Source organism: Heptranchias perlo, chromosome 10 (assembly GCF_035084215.1).
Source record: "Heptranchias perlo isolate sHepPer1 chromosome 10, sHepPer1.hap1, whole genome shotgun sequence".
Lineage (NCBI taxonomy): Eukaryota > Metazoa > Chordata > Chondrichthyes > Hexanchiformes > Hexanchidae > Heptranchias > Heptranchias perlo.
In genome coordinates, this window is record NC_090334.1 from 15,553,349 (window position 1) to 15,574,131 (window position 20,783).

The 20,783-nt window shown below is 46.6% G+C and overlaps 1 protein-coding gene across 3 annotated transcripts in view; it reads right to left on the reverse strand.

Annotated features, from left to right (window-relative positions):
- LOC137326300 (C-type lectin domain family 18 member A-like) overlaps positions 1-20,783 on the reverse strand; it is a 76,486-nt gene that overhangs the window by 17,607 nt on the left and 38,096 nt on the right. Inside the window, exons 4-11 of one of the 3 annotated variants that reach the window (XM_067991252.1) lie at positions 19,829-19,926; positions 17,510-17,631; positions 13,842-13,949; positions 13,044-13,136; positions 8,262-8,368; positions 5,866-5,995; positions 5,463-5,559; positions 2,889-2,973 (exon numbers count right to left, since the gene is read on the reverse strand). In XM_067991252.1, the coding sequence (XP_067847353.1) occupies positions 2,964-2,973; positions 5,463-5,559; positions 5,866-5,995; positions 8,262-8,368; positions 13,044-13,136; positions 13,842-13,949; positions 17,510-17,631; positions 19,829-19,926 (765 nt within the window). In that variant the 3' untranslated portion in view covers positions 2,889-2,963. Of the gene's footprint in view, positions 1-2,888; positions 2,974-5,462; positions 5,560-5,865; positions 5,996-8,261; positions 8,369-13,043; positions 13,137-13,841; positions 13,950-17,509; positions 17,632-19,828; positions 19,927-20,783 lie in introns of those variants that run through there. The other 2 variants (XM_067991250.1, XM_067991251.1) reach the window with 2 other exon arrangements.

A 20,783-nucleotide genomic window follows, 5' to 3' on the forward strand; every position in this document is an offset into this window, starting at 1 on the left:
GGGGCACTGTACCATTACTGTAAATACTGTGTACAGATGCACTGTACCATTACTGTAAATACTGTGTACAGGGGCACTGTCCCATTACTGTAAATAGTGTGTACAGGGGCACTGTACCATTACTGTAAATACTGTGTACAGGGGCACTGTCCAATTACTGTAAATACTGTGTACAGGGCACTGTACCATTACTGTAAATACTGTGTACAGGGGCACTGTACCATTACTGTAAATACTGTGTGCAGGGCCACTGTCCCATTACTGTAAATACTGTGTACAGAGCCACTGTCCCATTACTGTAAATAGTGTGTACAGGGGCACTGTCCCATTACAGTAAATACTGTGTATGGGGCACTGTCCAATTATTGTAAATACTGTGTACAGGGGCACTGTACCATTACTGTAAATACTGTGTACAGGGGCACTGTACCATCACTGTAAATACTGTGTACAGGGGCACTGTACCATCACTGTAAATACTGTGTACAGGGGCACTGTACCATTACTGTAAATACTGTGTACAGGGGCACTGTACCATTACTGTAAATACTGTGTACAGGGGCACTGTACCATTACTGTAAATACTGTGTACAGGGGCACTGTACCATTACTGTAAATACTGTGTACAGGGGCACTGTCCAATTGCTGTAAATAGTGTGTACAGGGGCACTGTACCATTACTGTAAATACTGTGTACAGGGGCACTGTCCAATTACTGTAAATACTGTGTACAGGGGCACTATACCATCACTGTAAATACTTTGTACAGGGGCACTATACCATCACTGTAAATACTGTGTACAGGGGCACTGTACCATTACTGTAAATATTGTGTACAGGGTCACTGTCCCATTACTGTAATTATTGTGTCCAGGGGCACTGTCCCATTACTGTAAATATTGTGTACAGGGGCACTGTCCCATTACAGTAAATACTGTGTACAGGGGCACTGTCCCATTACTGTAATTATTGTGTACAGGGGCACTGTCCCATTACAGTAAATACTGTGTACAGGGGCACTGTCCCATTACTGTAAATACTGTGTACAGGGGCACTGTACCATTACTGTAAATACTGTGTACAGGGGCACTGTCCCATTACTGTAAATACTGTGTACAGGGGCACTGTCAAATTACTGTAAATACTGTGTACAGCGGCACTGTACCATTACTGTAATTATTGTGTACAGGGGCACTGTCCCACTACTGTAAATATTGTGTACAGGGGCACTGTCCCATTACTGTAAATATTGTGTACAGGGGCACTGTCCCATTACTGTAAATACTGTGTACAGGGGCACTGTCCCATTACTGTAAATATTGTGTACAGGGGCACTGTCCCATTACTGTAAATATTGTGTACAGGGTCACTGTCCCATTACTGTAATTATTGTGTACTGAAGCCCTTTCCCATTACTGTAAATACTGTGTACTGGGACACTGTCCCATTACTGTAAATACTGTGTACTGGGACACTGTCCCATTACTGTAATTACTGTGTACTGAAGCCCTGTCCCATTACTATAAATAGTGTGTACAGGGGCACTGTCCCATTACTGTAATTATTGTGTACTGAAGCCCTTTCCCATTACTGTAAATACTGTGTACTGGGACACTGTCCCATTACTGTAAATACTGTGTACTGGGACACTGTCCCATTACTGTAATTACTGTGTACTGAAGCCCTGTCCCATTACTATAAATAGTGTGTACAGGGGCACTGTACCATTACTGTAAATACTGTATACTGGGGCCCTGTGCCATTACCGTAAATACTGTGTGGAGGGGCACTTTTCCATTACTGTAAATACAGTGGGCAGGGGCACTGTTCTTATGTTCTTATTTTCCTCGAAGTAAAGGTAATTAGGGGTTATGGGGAGCTGAGTTTGGATCGGTCAAGGCCCTGTGGGTGGTGGAGTGGGCCCAGGGGCTGAGTGGCCGGGTCCTGCTCCTACTTCTTGTGTTCTTCAGATTTGAGGTTGGGATCAGATCAGCCATGATCTTATTGAATGGCGGAGCAGGCTCGAGGGGCCCACTGGCCTACTCCTGCTCCTATTTCTTATGTTCACTGCTCATTACTATAAATACTGTGTACAGGGACCCTGTCCCATTACTGTAAATACAGCGTTCAGAGACCTTGTACCATTACTGTAAATACTGTGTGCAGGGTCCCTGTAATATTGCAGTAAATACTGTGTGCAGGGGCAATGTCCCATTACTGTTAATATTGCATACAATGATCCTACACCATCACGGGATCTGGAGTTGATTATTCCCTTCTCCTTGCATAAGGAGAGTCATGAGGTTGTGTTAGGGAGTCAGAGTTCAAATTGCTCAGTATGAAAATTGCAGAGGAATCAGTGCGGAAGTCTATAGTGTAGGGCCGGGTGAGGGACAGCTGCCCAATTCTGGAGGACTATGCTTCTGGCCTTCTGCAAGTATTGATGATCACATTAATTCAAATCTCTGGCTACCAGTCCTATGCCCACTGAGCAGTCGAAATATTGAGGGCTGCCCCTTGTTCCCAGGTACCCAGAGACACACCGATTCCTAAATACTTAGGATGGTTAATGGGATCAACAAGGGTCTCTGCTGAGGGCACTGATCCACTGGGGTGCAGTTCCATGTCCACTGGACACCCGACACCACCTCACCCATGTTACCTGTGAGCCTGGACACGGAGTACTCATTAACTGTGGGACTACAAAAGAAAAAAAAAGCTGCATTTATACGGCACCTTTCACAATCTCAGGACGTCCCAGAGCGCTCCACAACCAATTAAGGACTTTTGAAGTGTTGTAACTGTTGTAATGTAGGAAATGCAGCGGGCAATTTACACACAACAAAGTCCCACAAACAGCAATGAGATAAATCTGTTTTAATGATATTGGTTGAGGGATAAATATTGGCCACGAAAATGGGCAGAACTCCCCAGCTCTTCTTCGAATAGTGCCATGGGATCTTTTACATCCACCTGAGGGGACAGAAGGGGCCTCGGTTTAACATCTCATCTGAAAGACAGCACCTCTGACAGTGCAGCACTCCCTCTGTACTGCACTGGGAGTGTCAGCTTAGATTAAGGGCTCAAGTCCCTGGAGTCACAACCTTTTGACTCAGATGCAAGAGTGCCAGCCACTGAGCCACAGCTGGCTGTGTGACTCAGGGGGCATTGAAACCAATCTTATTCTTACCTGGTGTCCACAGAGGAGCATTTCCTGCAGGATCAAGAGTACGATCCCTGGCTGGGATTAACTGCAGCCCTCTATCAAACTTGGATCCAATATGTGGCTCCATGGTCACTTTGGGTCAGCTTCAAACGAATGGGGCATTTATCCAAAGAGCCATTGTAGGGGGGCGGGGAGTGTGCAGATCCCACTACTTTGTTTAATTGAGGAATTTTGTGTGACTGCCATGCTGACTTCCACTCTTACCACTAATACTGGAGTGTCCAGTCCCACCACCGATACTGGAGTGTCCAGTCTCACCACTAATACTGGAGTGTCCAGTCCCACCACCGATACTGGAGTGTCCAGTCTCACCACTCACCACTAATACTGGAGTGTCCAGTCCCACCACCGATACTGGAGTGTCCAGTCCCACCACCGATACTGGAGTGTCCAGTCTCACCACTAATACTGGAGTGTCCAGTCCCACCACCGATACTGGAGTGTCCAGTCCCACCACTAATACTGGAGTGTCCAGTCTCACCACTAATACTGGAGTGTCCAGTCCCACCACCGATACTGGAGTGTCCAGTCTTACCACTAATACTGGAGTGTCCAGTCTCACCACTAATACTGGAGTGTCCAGTCCCACCACCGATACTGGAGTGTCCAGTCTCACCACTAATACTGGAGTGTCCAGTCCCACCACCGATACTGGAGTGTCCAGTCCCACCACCGATACTGGAGTGTCCAGTCTCACCACCGATACTGGAGTGTCCAGTCCCACCACCGATACTGGAGTGTCCAGTCTCACCACTAATACTGGAGTGTCCAGTCCCACCACCGATACTGGAGTGTCCAGTCCCACCACTAATACTGGAGTGTCCAGTCTCACCACTAATACTGGAGTGTCCAGTCCCACCACCGATACTGGAGTGTCCAGTCTTACCACTAATACTGGAGTGTCCAGTCTCACCACTAATACTGGAGTGTCCAGTCCCACCACCGATACTGGAGTGTCCAGTCTCACCACTAATACTGGAGTGTCCAGTCCCACCACCGATACTGGAGTGTCCAGTCTTACCACTAATACTGGAGTGTCCAGTCTCACCACTAATACTGGAGTGTCCAGTCCCACCACCGATACTGGAGTGTCCAGTCTCACCACTAATACTGGAGTGTCCAGTCCCACCACTAATACTGGAGTGTCCAGTCTCACCACTAATACTGGAGTGTCCAGTCTCACCACTAATACTGGAGTGTCCAGTCCCACCACCGATACTGGAGTGTCCAGTCTCACCACTAATACTGGAGTGTCCAGTCTCACCACTAATACTGGAGTGTCCAGTCCCACCACCGATACTGGAGTGTCCAGTCTCACCACTAATACTGGAGTGTCCAGTCTCACCACTAATACTGGAGTGTCCAGTCCCACCACCGATACTGGAGTGTCCAGTCTCACCACTAATACTGGAGTGTCCAGTCCCACCACTAATACTGGAGTGTCCAGTCCCACCACCGATACTGGAGTGTCCAGTCTCACCACTAATACTGGAGTGTCCAGTCCCACCACCGATACTGGAGTGTCCAGTCTCACCACTAATACTGGAGTGTCCAGTCTCACCACTAATACTGGAGTGTCCAGTCTCACCACTAATACTGGAGTGTCCAGTCTCACCACCGATACTGGAGTGTCCAGTCTCACCACTAATACTGGAGTGTCCAGTCTCACCACTAATACTGGAGTGTCCAGTCCCACCACTGATACTGGAGTGTCCAGTCCCACCACTGATACTGGAGTGTCCAGTCCCACCACCGATACTGGAGTGTCCAGTCTCACCACTAATACTGGAGTGTCCAGTCTCACCACTAATACTGGAGTGTCCAGTCTCACCACTAATACTGGAGTGTCCAGTCTCACCACTAATACTGGAGTGTCCAGTCTCACCACTAATACTGGAGTGTCCAGTCTCACCACTAATACTGGAGTGTCCAGTCTCACCACTAATACTGGAGTGTCCAGTCCCACCACTGATACTGGAGTGTCCAGTCTCACCACTAATACTGGAGTGTCCAGTCTCACCACTAATACTGGAGTGTCCAGTCCCACCACCGATACTGGAGTGTCCAGTCTCACCACTAATACTGCAGTGCTCTCTGTACGGGGTCATTGTTCCTTGTCACTGTCACAAAGCCAACCACTTCCACCACCATCCATACTCACTCACAGGCTCCAGTATTAATGGCATGAACAGAGAGGGGGTCTGGCCCACCTGAGGAGGTCGACCCCCAGACTTACCCCTGATTATCCGGCTGTCCAAATGCAAAACTGTAAAAGGAGGGAAGTTCCCCGGTGTCCCAACGGAACGAATCCTTCGACGTTTTATACGTCAAGCCTGAAAATAGTAAAAAGAGTAAATTACCTTCCGGCAAATATATCAGCTGCGTCTTTTTCCAGCTCCCTCAGTAACCATTTCCTGTGTTATTGACTGTATCTCCACTGATGTTAATCCAGCTCCCTCACACTGTCACTCAGTAACCCCTCCCCCAGCACCCTGTGTTACTGACTGTATCTCTACTGATGTTAATCCAGCTCCCTCACTCTGGGGAGTAGACTGACTGTAACACACTGAGACTAGAAGTAAGCTCGCACAGAGATAACCAGTGGACAGGGAGAGATGTGATTAAACCCAACAGCTCACCAATCCAGAAGTTGCGGGTTTCGAAGTCTGGGTCGGTAACCTCGTTCGTGTTCTCCAGCTGACTGAGGTAAAAGGCCAGGATATCTTGCACCTTCTGGTTTTTAACTTGTGCTAAAATACCACCTCGCTCCTAAAAGTAAACATGAGAACAAAGATGAATGAGAAAAGACCTGCAAATGTGTTGCAGCAAAGAGGGAGCAGGTGCAAGGAGAATTGGTACATTGTACATTGATATTAAATGGTGCTGTACCTGCCCTGGGAGTGTTTGATGAGACGGTGCAGAGGAAGTTTTACTCTGTTGTTAACCTGTATCTCAACGAACATAAAATAAGATTTTATGAAGTATATTTGAGTTGTAACCAGTGTGGGTTGGATACAGAGTGAGGGGCTCATTCTCTTCACATGCAATGAGTGTTAAGTCTCCGCAACAAGATTCTTTTATTTATGTTTTTGGCAGATTTACTACACAAGGAGAGGCAGGCAGAGTAACATTACCTTTACATTGCTCCGTCAGGTATCCTGCCTGGTACAGCACGGGTTAGGTACAGAATAAAGCTCCCTTTACACTGCCCCACCAAACACTCCCAGGGCATGTAAAGCATGGGGTTGATATAGAGTAAAGCTCCCTCTACACTGTGCATCAAACATTCCCAGGGCAGGTACAGCATGGGAGGGATACAGAGTAACGCTCCCTCTATATTGTCCATCAAACAATCCCAGGGCAGGTATGGCACAGGAACGACACAGTGTAAAGATCCCTGTACACTCTCACATCAAACGCTCCCAGGGCAGGTACAGCACGAGTTAGATACAGAATAAAGCTCCCTCTGTACTGGCCCAAGAATCAGTCCCAGCACAGGTACAGCACTGATTAGATACAGAGTAAAGCATCCTCTACACTGTCCCATCAAACACTCCCAGGGCAGTTACAGCACAGGAATGATACAGAGTAAAGCTCTCTTTACATTGTCCCATCAAACACTCCCGGGGCAGGTACAGCATGGGTTAGGTACAGAATAAAACTCCCTCTACACTGTCCCATCAAACACGCTCAGGGCAGGTACAGCACAGGTTAGATACAGAGTAAAGCTCCCTCTACACAGTCCCGTCAAACACTCCCGGGGCAGGTACAGCATGGGTTAGGTACAGAATAAAACTCCCTCTACACTGTCCCATCAAACATTCCCAGACCAGGTACAGCACGGGTTAGATAAAGAATAAAGCTCCCTCTACATTCTCCCATCAAAAACTCCTAGGGCAGGTATAGCATGGGTTAGATACAGAATAAAGCTCCTTCTACACTGTCCCATCAAACACTCCCAGGGCAGGTGTAGCATGGGATGGATACAGAATAAAGCTCCATCTAAACTGTCCCATCAAACACTCCCAGGGCAGGTGTAGCATGGGATGGATACAGAATAAAGCTCCATCTAAACTGTCCCATCAAATACTCCCAGGGCAGGTAGAGCATGGGATGGATAAAGAGTAAAGCTCCCTCTACAGGAGCCCACCAAACAATCCCAGGGCAGCTACAGCACGGGTTAAATATTGAATAAAACTCTCTCTACACTGGTCCGCCAAACACTCCCCAGGTAAGTACTGCATGGGTTAGATATAGAATAAAGCTCCCTCTACACTGCCCCGCCAAACGCTCCTAGGGCAGGTACTGAACGGGTTAGATACAGAATAAAGCTCCCTCCACACAGTCCCATCAAACACTCCCAGGGCAGGTACAGCATGGGTTAGATACAGAATAAAGCTCCCTCTACACTGTCCCATCAAACACTCCCAGGGCAGGTACAGCATGGGTTAGATACAGAATAAAGCTCCCTCTACACTGTCCCATCAAACACTCCCAGGGCAGGTACAGCACGTGTTAGATACAGAGTAAAGCTCCCTCTACACTGTCCCATCAAACACTCCAAGGGCAGGTAAAGCACGTGTTAGATACAGAGTAAAGCTCCCTCTACACTGTCCCACCAAACATGCCCGTGGCAGGTACAGCATGGGTTAGATACAGAGTAAAGCTCTGTCTACACAGTCCCATCCAACACTCCCAGGGCAGGTACAGTCTGGGTTAGATACAGAATAAAGCTCCCTCTACACTGTCCCGTCAAACAGTCCCAGGGCAGGTACAGCACAGGTTAGGTATAGAATAAAACTCCCACTACACTGCCCCAATAAACACTCCCAGGGCAGGTACAGCACGGATTAGATAAAGAATAAATCCCCCTCCACACAGTCCCATCAAACACTCCCAGGGCACTTACAGCACGGGTTAGATAAAGAATAAATTCCCATCTACATTATCCCATCAAAAACTCCCAGGGCTCCCATGAGTTAGATACAGAGTATCATCGAAACAAGGCGAGTCCGGTTTGTTCAGCTCTTGTTACCTGACATTTATTCTTGGCTCCGTAATACGTGTCCGCTTCCGGGGAGACCATGAAGCATTCCCCATCGATCCGGATATCACAGGTGTGGAACGGAAACTCCAGCTTTTCTGGGAAGAAAAAGCCACAACATGAATTAAAAATCAAAAGGAAAATTTTGCAGGGCTATGGGGAAAGAGCATGGGGAAGTGGGACTAATCGGTTAGCTGTTTCAAAGAGGTGGCACAGGCGCGTTGGGCCGAATGGCCTCATTCTGTGCTGTAAGATTCTATGGTATGATCGGACATCGTGGACTCCCACAGAACGCTCCGGGGTGAAAATTGTATCACACACAGGACAGGTCGGAGAGACTTGTGAAAATGGATTGTATTTGCTACCAGGAATTATCACTTAAACAGAAATCAGAAATTGGCACCTATTTCTTAACTGCCTCCATTGTATGGTTCCTAGATCTGAATAACCTTCGCTTCAACTCCTGTTCAATTAATCTTTCTTTTACTCAAATGGGTTTACAGATCGCATTACCCATTAGTGGGACTAATCGGTTGCTCTTTCAAAGAGCCAGGACAGGCATGCTGGGCTGAATGGCCTCCTTCTTGCACATCGCCGATTTCCATCGCTCCACCACTGGCAGTCGTGACATCAGCCGTCTAGGCCCTGTGCTCTGGAATTCCCTCAGTAAACCCCTCCGCATCTCCACCTCTCTCTCTTCCTTTAAGACGCTCCTTAAAACCTACCTCTTTGACCAAGGCTTTGATCACCTGTCCCAATATTTCCTTATGTGGCTCGGTGTCAAATTTTGTCTGATAACACACCTGTGAAGCGCCTTGGGACGTTTTACTATGTTAAAGGCGCTATATAAATGCAAGTTGCAGTTGTTTGTTGTTGTCTGATTGATTCTATGATGATATCCCGATTGCAAAACTTGCATTCAATCATTTACCAATCAGTTACAAATTAAATCAGCCTGAAACACTTCACACGGCCAACTGCCAGTCAATGGAGTGGAAAACAGATGGTTCACAGAAAGCTATTTAATATTTCACTGCAGTGTTGTGAAATATTCACTGTACAGGGTGGGCTGTACCATTGCCTGCCACTAGATGGAGCCTCAGTGTCACCATTGCTCTCTGAGAACCTCTAGTGGCAACACACTGGTACTGCAACAGAACGGTAGGTCAGGGATTCATAGAATGTACAGCACAGGAACAGGCCATTCGGCCCAACAGGTCCATGCTGGCGTTTATGCTCCACACAAGCCTCCTCCCTTCCTACTTCATCTAACCCTATCAGCATATCCTTCTATTCCTTTCTCCCTCATAGCTTCCCCTTAAAGGTATCTATGCTATTCACCTCAACTACTCCTTGTGGTAGCGAGTTCCACATTCCAACCACTCTCTGGGTAAAGAAACTGCTCCTGAATTCCCTATTGGATTTATGGCTCATAGTTTTGGTCTCCCCCACAAGTTGAAACATCTTCTCTACATCTATCCTATCAAACCCCTTTATAATTTTAAAGACCTCTGTCAAGTCACCCCTCAGCCTTCTATTTTCTAGAGGAAAGAGCCCCAGCCTTTTTAGTCTTTCCTGATAGTTATAACCTCTCAGTTCCTCAAGTGCCTCAATATCCTTTTTATAATATGGAGACCAGAACTGTTCACGGTACTCCAAGTGTGGTCTAACTAAGGTTCTATACAAGTTTAACATAACTTCTCCAGATTGAGTGGAAACTGCACACCTTCGAACCCAGATTACAGGAAGCTCTTTATTTCATTGAGTAGTTGATACAGTATGTCTGTGCTTACCCTCATATCAGACACCTGTACAGCCCCTTTTTGAAGTAGGTCACTAAGATTGACTCTGGATCCACCTTGCTCCAAATATCCCAAATTCTTCAGTCTCTATTAGGGACTCTTAATGTTGTACTCATCTTACATGTCTGGGTCTGTTGTAAACTAATTGATAGAGATCGATTGCTATGATTAGCCAACAACTCCATTATCGTTGTATCATGTGGCTACCAGGATGGTAGAAGGTGAACGAGATGGACCTTGGTCTTTTCCCGTCTAGAAATTCCTACGTTCCTATCATTTTAAACAATGACATCAGGTCCAATCGTGAGTTCAGTCTCCCCCGAATTTAGATTTTTAAATCCCATCATCCATTTAATTTCATCACAGAATCATAGAATCTTACAGCACAGAAGGAGGCCATTCGGCCCGTTGTGCCTGAGGCAGCTCTTTGAAGGAGCTGTCCAATTAGTCCCACTCCCCAGTTTTTTCCCCATATCCCTGGAAATTAGTCCTCTTCAAGTACATGTCCAATTGTCTTTAGAAAGTTCCTTTGGAATCTGCTTCCATCACCCTTTCAGGGAGTGTGTTCCAGATCTTAACAACTCTCTATGTGAAAAAAAAATCTCCTCATTTCCCTCTATTTCTTTTGCCAATTATTTTAAATCTGTGACCTCTGGTTATCGACCCACTTGCCAAAGGAAACAGTTTCTCCCTACTTGGTCTATCAAAACCCCTCATAATTTTGAATACCTCTATTAGCTCTCCCCTTAGCCTTCTCTGCTCTAAGGAGAACAATCCCAGCTTTTCCAATCTCTCCACAAAACTGAAGTCCCTCATCCCTGGTATCATCCTGGTAAACCTCCTCTGTACCCTCTCCAAGGCCTTGACATCCTTCCTAAAGTGTGGTGCGCAGAATTGTACACAATACTCCAGCTGAGGCCTAACCAGTGATTTGTAAAGGTTTAGCATGGCTTCATTGTTTCTGTATTCAAATCCCCATTTACAAAGCCAATTATCCCATATGCTTTCTTAACCATCTTATCAACTTGCCCTGCCACCTTCAAACATTTGTGAATATTCACTCCCAGGTCCCTCTGCTCTTGCACCCTCCCTCAAAATAGTACCATTTAGATTACACTGCCTCTCCGTGTTGTTCCTCCCAAAATGCATCACTTCACACAAATTGCCATGTGCCTGCTCATTTCACCAGTCTGTCTATGTCCTCCTGAAGTCTGCTACTATCTGCCTCACTATTTATTATATTGCCAAGTTTTGTATCATCTGCAAACTTCAAAATTGTACTCCCTATACCCAAGTCCAGATTATTTATATATAACAAGAAAACCAATGGTCCTAATACCGACCCCTGGGGGGCCTCACTGCATATTTCTCTCCAGTCAGAAAAACATCCGTTCACCACTACTCTCTGCCTCCTACCCCTTTAGCCAATTACGTATCCAAGTTACCACTGTCCCTTTAATCCCATGAGCTTCTATTTTCCAAATAAGTCTGTTATGTGATACTTTATCAAATGCCTTTTGAAAGTCCATATATACAACATCTACTGCATTACCTTCATCAACCCTCTCTGTTACCTCATCAAAAAATCAATCAGGTTAGTCAGACATGATTTGCCTTTAACAATTGGCCTTTGCTGGCTGTCCCTTATTAACCCATGTTTCTCCAAGTGAGAATTAATTTTGTCCTTGACAATGGTCTCTAGTAGTTTTCCAACCATTAACGTTAGACTGACTGGCCTGTAGTTACCAGGTTTATCCCTCTTCTCTTTTTTGAACATTGGTGTAACATTTGCAATCCTCCACTCCTCTGGCACCACTCCCATAATCCAAGGAGGATTGAAGGATTGTGGTCAGAGCTTCTGCTATCTCCATCCTAGCTTCCCTCAGCAACCTAGGATGATCCCATCTGGACCAGGTGACTTGTTAACTTTGAGTGTTGCCAAACTATTTAGCACCTCCTTTCTATCTATTTTTATCCTGTCCAAAATCTCTACTCTCCCCCACACCCCTCCTCTACTGTGACATTAACTTCATCCTATTCTTTTGTGAAGACAGATGCAAAGTCCTCATTCAGTTCTTCAGTCATGCCCTCTGCCTCCACAAGAAGATTTCCTTTTTTGGCCCTAATCGGCCCCATCATTCCTTTAACTATCCTTTTACTTTTCATATGTTTATAAAAGATTTTGGGCTCCCTTTTATGTTATCCGCTAATCTTTTCTCATATACACTCTTTGCCCTTCTTATATCCTTCCAGGGTAATGCACCCTTTTCAATCAATGAGTGCATTGAGCAGATTAAAGGGCAGCGGTGTTGAGGCCTGTGGACAACCACTTCAAATGGGGAGCCAAGAACAATGATCAGTGTGGTGAGCAGGAGATTTTAACTCAGGGTAACAGGGCAATCCATTAGGGACCTAACCCTAACTCCCTAAGCCGACCCTTAACTCCTAACATTAACCCCTAACTCTAACCCCTAAGCCTAGCTGTGACTCCTAATCCTAACCCTAAACCTTACCATAACCCTAACTTCTAAGCCTAAACTTAACCATAACTCTTATGGTCAAACCTAACCTTAATGCTAACCCTAACCCTTAAACCTAACCTATCCCTAATCCCTAAGCCTAACCTTAATTCCCCACATTAACTAACTCTACTCCTAAACCTAACCTTAGGTCTTACCCTAACCCTAAGCCTAAACCTAACCTTAACCCCTAAGCCTAATCTTAAATCTTACCCTAACCTTAACCCCTAAGCCTAACCTTAAATCTTACCCTAACCTTAACCCCTAAGCCTAACCTTAATCCCTAACCCTAACCTCTAATCCTAATCCTAGTTATGAGTAGTTGTGATGTGCTAAAGGTGAACCCATCTGTTAACACTGGTTGACTGACAGGTGTTTGTCACTCTCAAGCCACTCTGCATCTATCACTGTTTCCCCACCCTGTGCCTCGATGTGAACCTATTGCCACTCACCCCCACAGAAAGCACCACCGAATCCCACGTTACAAATGCAGGAGCACTCTTCATCTCTGTACTTCCCATGAATACACTGCATACTGCACCTGACTGGGAGAAAAGACAAGCACCATCACAAAGAGAGACATGTGTAGCATCTCAATGACCCAATCTGTTCCCATTCACTTATGGTGCTGAACCTGCCGCCCCAGCCCCCTAACCATTGTGTAGAATTCCAATAGACCAAACTCCTTCCCACTGAATCTTATTATTCAGAATTCCAATAGGCTAAACACCCTTATTCATTTCTACTGTGGCTCAGTGGATAGCACTCTTACCTCTGAGTCAGAAGGTCATGGGTTCAAGTTTTGCTCCAGAGACTTGAGCACCAAATCCAGGCTGACACTGTCAGAGGCGCCGTTTTTCAGACGAGATGTTAAACCGATTGAGATGTCTGCCCTCTCAGGTGGACATAACAGATCCCACGGACTATTCGAAGAAGAGCAGGGGAGGTCTCCCCAGTGTCCTGGCCAATATTTATCTCTCAACTAACATCACTAAAACAGATGATCTGGTGATTATCACATTGCTCTTTATGGGACCTTGCTGTGCGCAAATTGGCTGCCGCTTTTCCTACTACAATGGTGACTACACTTAAATAAAAGTACTTCATTGGCTGGAAAGCGCTTTGGGACGTCCTGAGATTGTGAAAGGTGCCATATAAACCCAAATCTTTCAAGTCTTTCTTTTGTAAAGGCTGAAGAAAATCAGTCAGATGCCCTGAACTGGACCCTCTTTCTCATTCCTCGTACATACCTTGGCAATATCTCCCAGTGAATCCCGGTAAGCACTCACAGCGACACGAGCTCACGTTCAGCTGGCCTCTGTTACCGCAGCTCATCCGACACGGGTTCCTGGGGACCTCTGGAAGCAAAGGAAGTTCTTGCATTTATATAGTGCCTTTCACAACTTCAGGATGGCCCAAAGAGCTCGACAGCTAATGAAATACTTTTGAAGTGTAGTCACTGTTGTAATGTAGGTAATGCAGCAAGATCCCACAAACAGGAATGTGATAATGACCAAATCATTATTTTAGTGACACTGGTCACTATAATATTGGAATAAATATTGGCCAGGACACCAGGGAGAAACTCCCCTGTTCTTCTTCAAACAGTGTCGTGGGATCTTTTACGTCCACCTGAGAGGGCAGACAGGACCTTAGTTTAGCATCTCATCTAAAAGACGGCACCTCTGACAGTGCATCACTCCTTCAGTACTGCACTGGGAGTGTCAGCCTGGATTATGTGCTTGGGTCTCTGGAGTGGGGCTTGAACCTATGACCTTCTGACTCAGAGATGACAACATTACCTACTGAGCCACGGCTGGCATCCAAGACATGTGTGAAAAGAGATCACAGAAGAGGTCTGAGGAGAGATGGGGTAAAGACTCTTGGGCAGATGTTTCTCTGGTGTCACACGGGGAAACTCCAGTGGACTGGGGAGGAGGGGGTGCAAAATCGGGTGGTGAGCTGTTCCGCCATTTCTCCACAGCTCATCACTTCCAGAATATTCCGCTGGAAATTGATGATGGGCATTTGAATTCAATCGATGGCAAGAAAATGTCCTATCATGAGCCTCATACCAATGCTGGATGCTATGGCTGGCAGTGAGGGGGATTTGAAATTGAAATCTCGCTCCCCAAGGGAGTGTAATGATTACAATCTCTGCCTGGGAATTTTGATCGTGCTGCACTGCTGCAGTTGCCCGGGGTCTGGGATAAGGTTTTCCAGCCTTCTCCTGAGATGGGCTTCCTGACACAGGTAAGAATCCCGACAGGAGGCTACTGAAATTATACAAATGAGGCTGACCTGGGAAAATTGGTTGGGCTTAATGGTACAGCCATGGGACAAGTGGGAATACTTCCTGCTGATGTTGCAGTGGGATTCTGCCTAACAGGAAAATTTCACTCTTTAGTCTAAGGAGTGATAGATGAAGACTTTAAGTCTGAGGAGTGATAGATGAAGATTTTAAGTCTGAGGAGTGATAGATGAAGATTTTAAGTCTGAGGAGTGATAGATGAAGATTTTAAGTCTGAGGAGTGATAGATGAAGACTTCGGGTGATAAATTGGGCCGTGTAGCGCCCGTTGTTTCGGCGCTACACGGCCTCTCCGACATCCAAGATGGCGTCTTGGATGCTCACGCACGTTTCCAGCGTGACGTGCGCCAGACGCCATCTTGGTATAGGAGTTAACGCAGGCGCAGATAACAAACGCTGGAATCATGTAAAGTAGGGAGAAAATGGCTTCAATCAGTGTGCAGCACTGATTTAAGTGATACAGACACCATTTTGGGGCTTAACACTCAACTCAACACACAGTCTTAACCCCAACCATCTGAACGTGTCTTAGAATGCCTGGAGGACCCCCCACCGGTGCTATTTAAAGGGACCATGCAGGATTCACAGGTTAGTTGCTGGATTATTGCTTCTGGCTGCCGAGACATTAGTAACTGTTTTTGGAGGTCTCCTAGATTTCAATATTGGGACGCGGGGACATAGCCTAACATTGAGAGCCAGGACGTGCAGGAGTGAAATTAGGAAATGCTTCTACACGCAAAGGGTGGGAGATGTTTGGAACCCTCTTCTGCAGACGGCAGCTCACTTGCGAATGTTAAATCTGAGATTGATAGATTTCTGTGAACCAAGGGTATTAAGGGATATGGGGCTAAGGCGGGTATATGGAGTTAGGCCACAGGTCCACCATGATCTCACGGAATGGTAGAACAGGCTCAAGGGGTTAAATGCCACGGCCACTTGGTTCCTCTTGATATTCGCCACCTTCTCCTGCAAGAAAGCGAGGCGTGTGCCTGGGTGATGTGCCTGTCATGGTTGAATAGCTGCCAGTGTGTGTGGCCTGTGAGTTGTTGGTGGGCGGCTTGAAACATTGGTAATGTGTAAGGGTTAGAGGAAGCATCTGATTGGAAGAGTTGAGTACTGATGGAAAGAGTTTGTTGGTATGTGGGTGATGGGGGGGTGTAGTGCGTGGTGCAGTTGGTAGGAGACGCCACTTGACAGTTGACCTCACTCACCTTGACCTCTCATGTCAAAGCATTGAACTTCTTCCTGCACTGCATCCATGTTCATGATGCTGTGCGCCTGGCATTGACTTCGTCCCCCGCTGCCTCCCTCTATCTTTTGAGTTTATGTCTAGAGGCCTCTTGCAACCCCCCCCCCCCCCACTCACTGCGGATATAGGATGTCCCTCCTTCTGTCCACCTCTTGCACCCAAGGTCTCTAGTGCATCAGCAGAGAACCTTGGTGCATGCACTCTCGAAGGTCTGGTACCAACTCAGATCGGCAGATTGGTGAGGTCTGATGTACAGATTGGAGGATGTGGGATTTACTAGTGCGCAACCTCTATTCAATGTTTTAACATAACTCATCAGTGTGTAAACATAGGATTGGGACCTGCATCTGTGTTTTATATGTGCGATACCTGATCTCTGTTCAGACTCCATGCAGACAGTAGACTGTTATTTTCAGCAAATAACAGGTACCAGCTACCTTTAAGAGATTTCTAAGCAACATCTTCCCTTTAAGAGATGGAGCTCCCTCTGGTGGTGGAAAGTGCAAATTGCATTGATTCCATGTGCAAGGCCTGGAAAGGAACACTGATTGCAGGTAAATGCTCCCTTGGGACCAAACTTGCATCTTGCCTGCCCAGGGTCCTTCGGGCGCGGGGTGGCAGCACCATCATGCTAACATCGCCCAGAACGGACCCCTAACCCATTTTTCCTCCTTCAAGTCTGAGGAGTGATGGTGAAGGCTTTAAGTCTGAGGAGTGATGGGTGAAGGCTTTAAGTCTGAGGAGTGATGAGTGAAGGCTTTAAGTCTGAGGAGTGATGGGTGAAGGCTTTAAGTCTGAGGAGTGATGAGTGAAGGCTTTAAGTCTGAGGAGTGATGAGTGAAGGCTTTAAGTCTGAGGAGTGATGAGTGAAGGCTTTAAGTCTGAGGAGTGATGAGTGAAGGCTTTAAGTCTGAGGAGGGATGGGTGAAGGCTTTAAGTCTGAGGAGGGATGGGTGAAGGCTTTAAGTCTGAGGAGTGATGGGTGAAGGCTTTAAGTCTGAGGAGTGATGGGTGAAGGCTTTAAGTCTGAGGAGGGATGGGTGAAGGCTTTAAGTCTCAAACAGTTCAGCACAATCACGATTTTTAACATCCCTTCACTAATTTCTCAAAATATTTGGAATATATTGGCTTAAACGTTGAGTTCTGATGACATCCTCCAAGTAACCAAGAAGAGACACTGAACCTGGACCAGACAAAAAACCTGAAATAGTGACAGGCTTGAAATGATAGAGCTTATGCCAATCAAAGGTTTGTAATAACAACTGTGACAATCAAAGATTTGTAATAACAGAGGAGTATTAGGCAGACTGTCAACGGCATGGTATATAACAGGTTAACTGCGTCACTGCAAGTACTCACCACACAGTCCCCCATGGTGGTCCCAGGATTTAAAACAGCCCGACATGCGGGAGGTGCAGAGAGAACACCAAGCCCCTTCCTTATAAGGAATGATTGTTCTTCCATTGATTTCCCAGTTTCCTCTGAAATACAAACAAAGACACATGAGAAGAGCCCCGACCGGACTCCAGCCTATTGCAACAATCCGACCAATACTAATCTGAAACTGGAAACTGGGGAGCAGTGTAGGGCTGCAGTAGATGCACAGGGGAAGTAACTTGCATCTGTATTGCATTAGCAACATAACATAGGAACAGGAGTAGGCCATTCAACCCCTCGAGCTTGTTCCGCTATTCAATGAGATCATGGCTGATCGGTATCCTAACTCCATTAACCCGCGTTGGCTCCATATCCCTTAACACCCTTGGCTAGCAAGAATTTATCCATCTCAGATTTAAAATTATTAATTGAGCTAACATCTACTGCTTTTTATGGGAGAGAGTTCCACACGTCTACCACCCTTGAGTGAAGAAATGTTTCCTAACGTCTCTTCTGAATGGCCTGGCTCTATTTTAAGGTTATGTCCCCTTGTCCTGGATTCCCCCACCAGCGGAAAAGTTTCTCTCTATTTACCCTATCAATTCTTTTCAAAATCCTAAAATCCTCAATCAAATCCCCCCTTAACCTTCCATATTCCAGGGAATACAAGCCTAGTTTATGTCATCGCTCCTCATAATCTAACCCGTGGAGCCTTGGTAATGTTCTGGTGAATCTGCACTGCACTCCTTCCAAGGCCAATATATCCTTTCTAAGGTGCAGTGTCCAGAACTGTATACAGGACTCCAGATGTGGTCTAAACAGGGCTTTGTATAGCTGTAGCAAAACTTCCTCCCCTTTATATTCTACCCATCTAATTATAAAGGCCAACATTCCATTAGTCTTTCTGATTATTTTTTGTACCTGACCACTACATTTTAGTGATCTGTGTACATGGACCCCTGAATCTCTTTGGACCTCCACTGCTCTTAGTTTTTCACCATTTAAAAAATACCCCAATCTATCCTTTTTTGGTCCAAAATGGATGACCTCACACTTACCTGCGTTGAAATCCATCTGCCACAGTTTTGCCCACTCGCTTAATCTATCAATGTCTTTGTAATTTTATGCTCCTGTCTACACTATTTACTACATTTCAGAATACTTTTTAAATGGTGAGAAACTATTAAATGTTGGTGTTCAGAGAGATTTGGGTGTCCTTGTACACAAAACACAGAAAGTTAGCATGCAGGTACAGCAAGCAATTAGGAAGGCAAATGGAATGTTGGTTTTTATTGTAAGGGGGTTGGAGTACAAGAGTAGGGAAGTCTTACTACAATTGTACAGGGCTTTGGTGAGACCTCACCTGGAGTACTGTGTACAGCTTTAGTCTCCTTATTTAATTGCCCAATATTGTTTTCCTCGCTGTAAGGAACTTCAAACCTAACCAGTGTGAGCTGTGTCTGTCTTTAGGGCTCTCCAACAAGCAACGTCAAGAATGAACAGAAAGCAACATGCTTCGCGGAAGCTAATTTCGTGAAATTATGGTCTGTTACATTCGCATACCAAGACTGGTGGCTCGTTCAATTGTGGGTAGTGACCTGGTGCACAATGCAAGGATTGCTGCACTTGCACCAACTCATGTGTACCACTGTGGGGGGGGAGCAGTAGCCACTCATGCTAAGGTTCCATTTTCAGCCTTTCCAGATTTTGTGCTCAAGTCTCTGAGTGGAGAACCCACGACCTCCTGACTCAAGAGGTGAGAGTGTTGCCCACTGAACCACGGCTGACACCTTCAACAACTCCACACAATAAAAATAAACACTTCAGAGGGTGGACAAAACTGGATACCCAGCAAAAAGGTGGAGAACTAAACGGGAGGTAGGGTGTGGGCACGGACACAGGGAAGGGTTTTACTGCACTCGTTAACTAGGGTTTCCAACCATCCAAGATTGCTCTGGAGTCTCCAGGAATTAAAGATTAATTTCCAGAACACTGCTGCGAGCAGAACCCGGGAGAAAAATCATTGGGGTAATAAAAAAAAATGTTTTCTAAAAAAAAAATCTTGGAAGACTTTTATTTATTAGTTATAAAAATATTGGAGATGGGAAAAAAGGTTGTTTGACTGTCAGTCAAGAATCATCCAATCAGGTAACGAAGAGTCTGTTCACTTTCCGATTGGCCGTGGGAAGGCGGGACACCGTGAGTGGGGGGTCGGGGCCATTGGAGGCAGAAGTCATGTGATGACACCTCCAGGAATATGTCCAACTAGAGTTGGCAACCCTATCATTAATGGAGTCTTACCCTGGGGAATAGACACAGATAACAATCTCCGTCCATTCTCCGTTCTGAAAACAAGTGTGTTTCCCACATCCAACCTTGCTCGAGGTAGCCCAGACAAGCTGTAAAATAAACACAAGGACATTAGGGTTCATTCTTTCCCTTTTCCCATACCTGCTGGACCCTAGAAAGCCAGCTGTAGCAGGGATTGAGTGACCCTCAGAGACAAGACATAGCACAGGGCAGGACAAAGGGCACAGGGTGTACTACAGGGCAGGGCACAGGGCACAGGGTGTACTACAGGGCAGGGCACAGGGTGTACTACAGGGCAGGGCACAGGGCACAGGGTGTACTACAGGGCAGGGCACAGGGTGTACTACAGGGCAGGGCACAGGGTGTACTACAGGGCAGGGCACAGGGTGTACTACAGGGCAGGGCAAAGGGCACAGGGTGTACTACAGGGCAGGGCAAAGGGCAGAGTGTGTACTACAGGGCAGGGCAAAGGGCACAGGGTGTACTACAGGGCAGGGCACAGGGTGTATTACAGGGCAGGGCACAGGGCAGGGCAAAGGGCACAGGGTGTACTACAGGGCAGGGCACAGGGTGTACTACAGGGCAGGGCACAGGGTGTACTACAGGGCAGGGCACAGGGTGTACTACAGGGCAGGGCAAAGGGCACAGGGTGTACTACAGGGCAGGGCAAAGGGCAGAGTGTGTACTACAGGGCAGGGCAAAGGGCACAGGGTGTACTATAGGGCAGGGCACAGGGTGTACTACAGGGCAGGGCAAAGGGCAGAGTGTGTACTACAGGGCAGGGCACAGGGCAGGGCAAAGGGCACAGGGTGTACTACAGAGCAGGGCACAGGGCAGGGCAAAGGGGAGTGTGTACTACAGGGCAGGGCACAGGGCACAGGGTGTACTACAGGGCAGGGCACAGGGCACAGGGTGTACTACAGGGCAGGGCACAGGGCACAGGGTG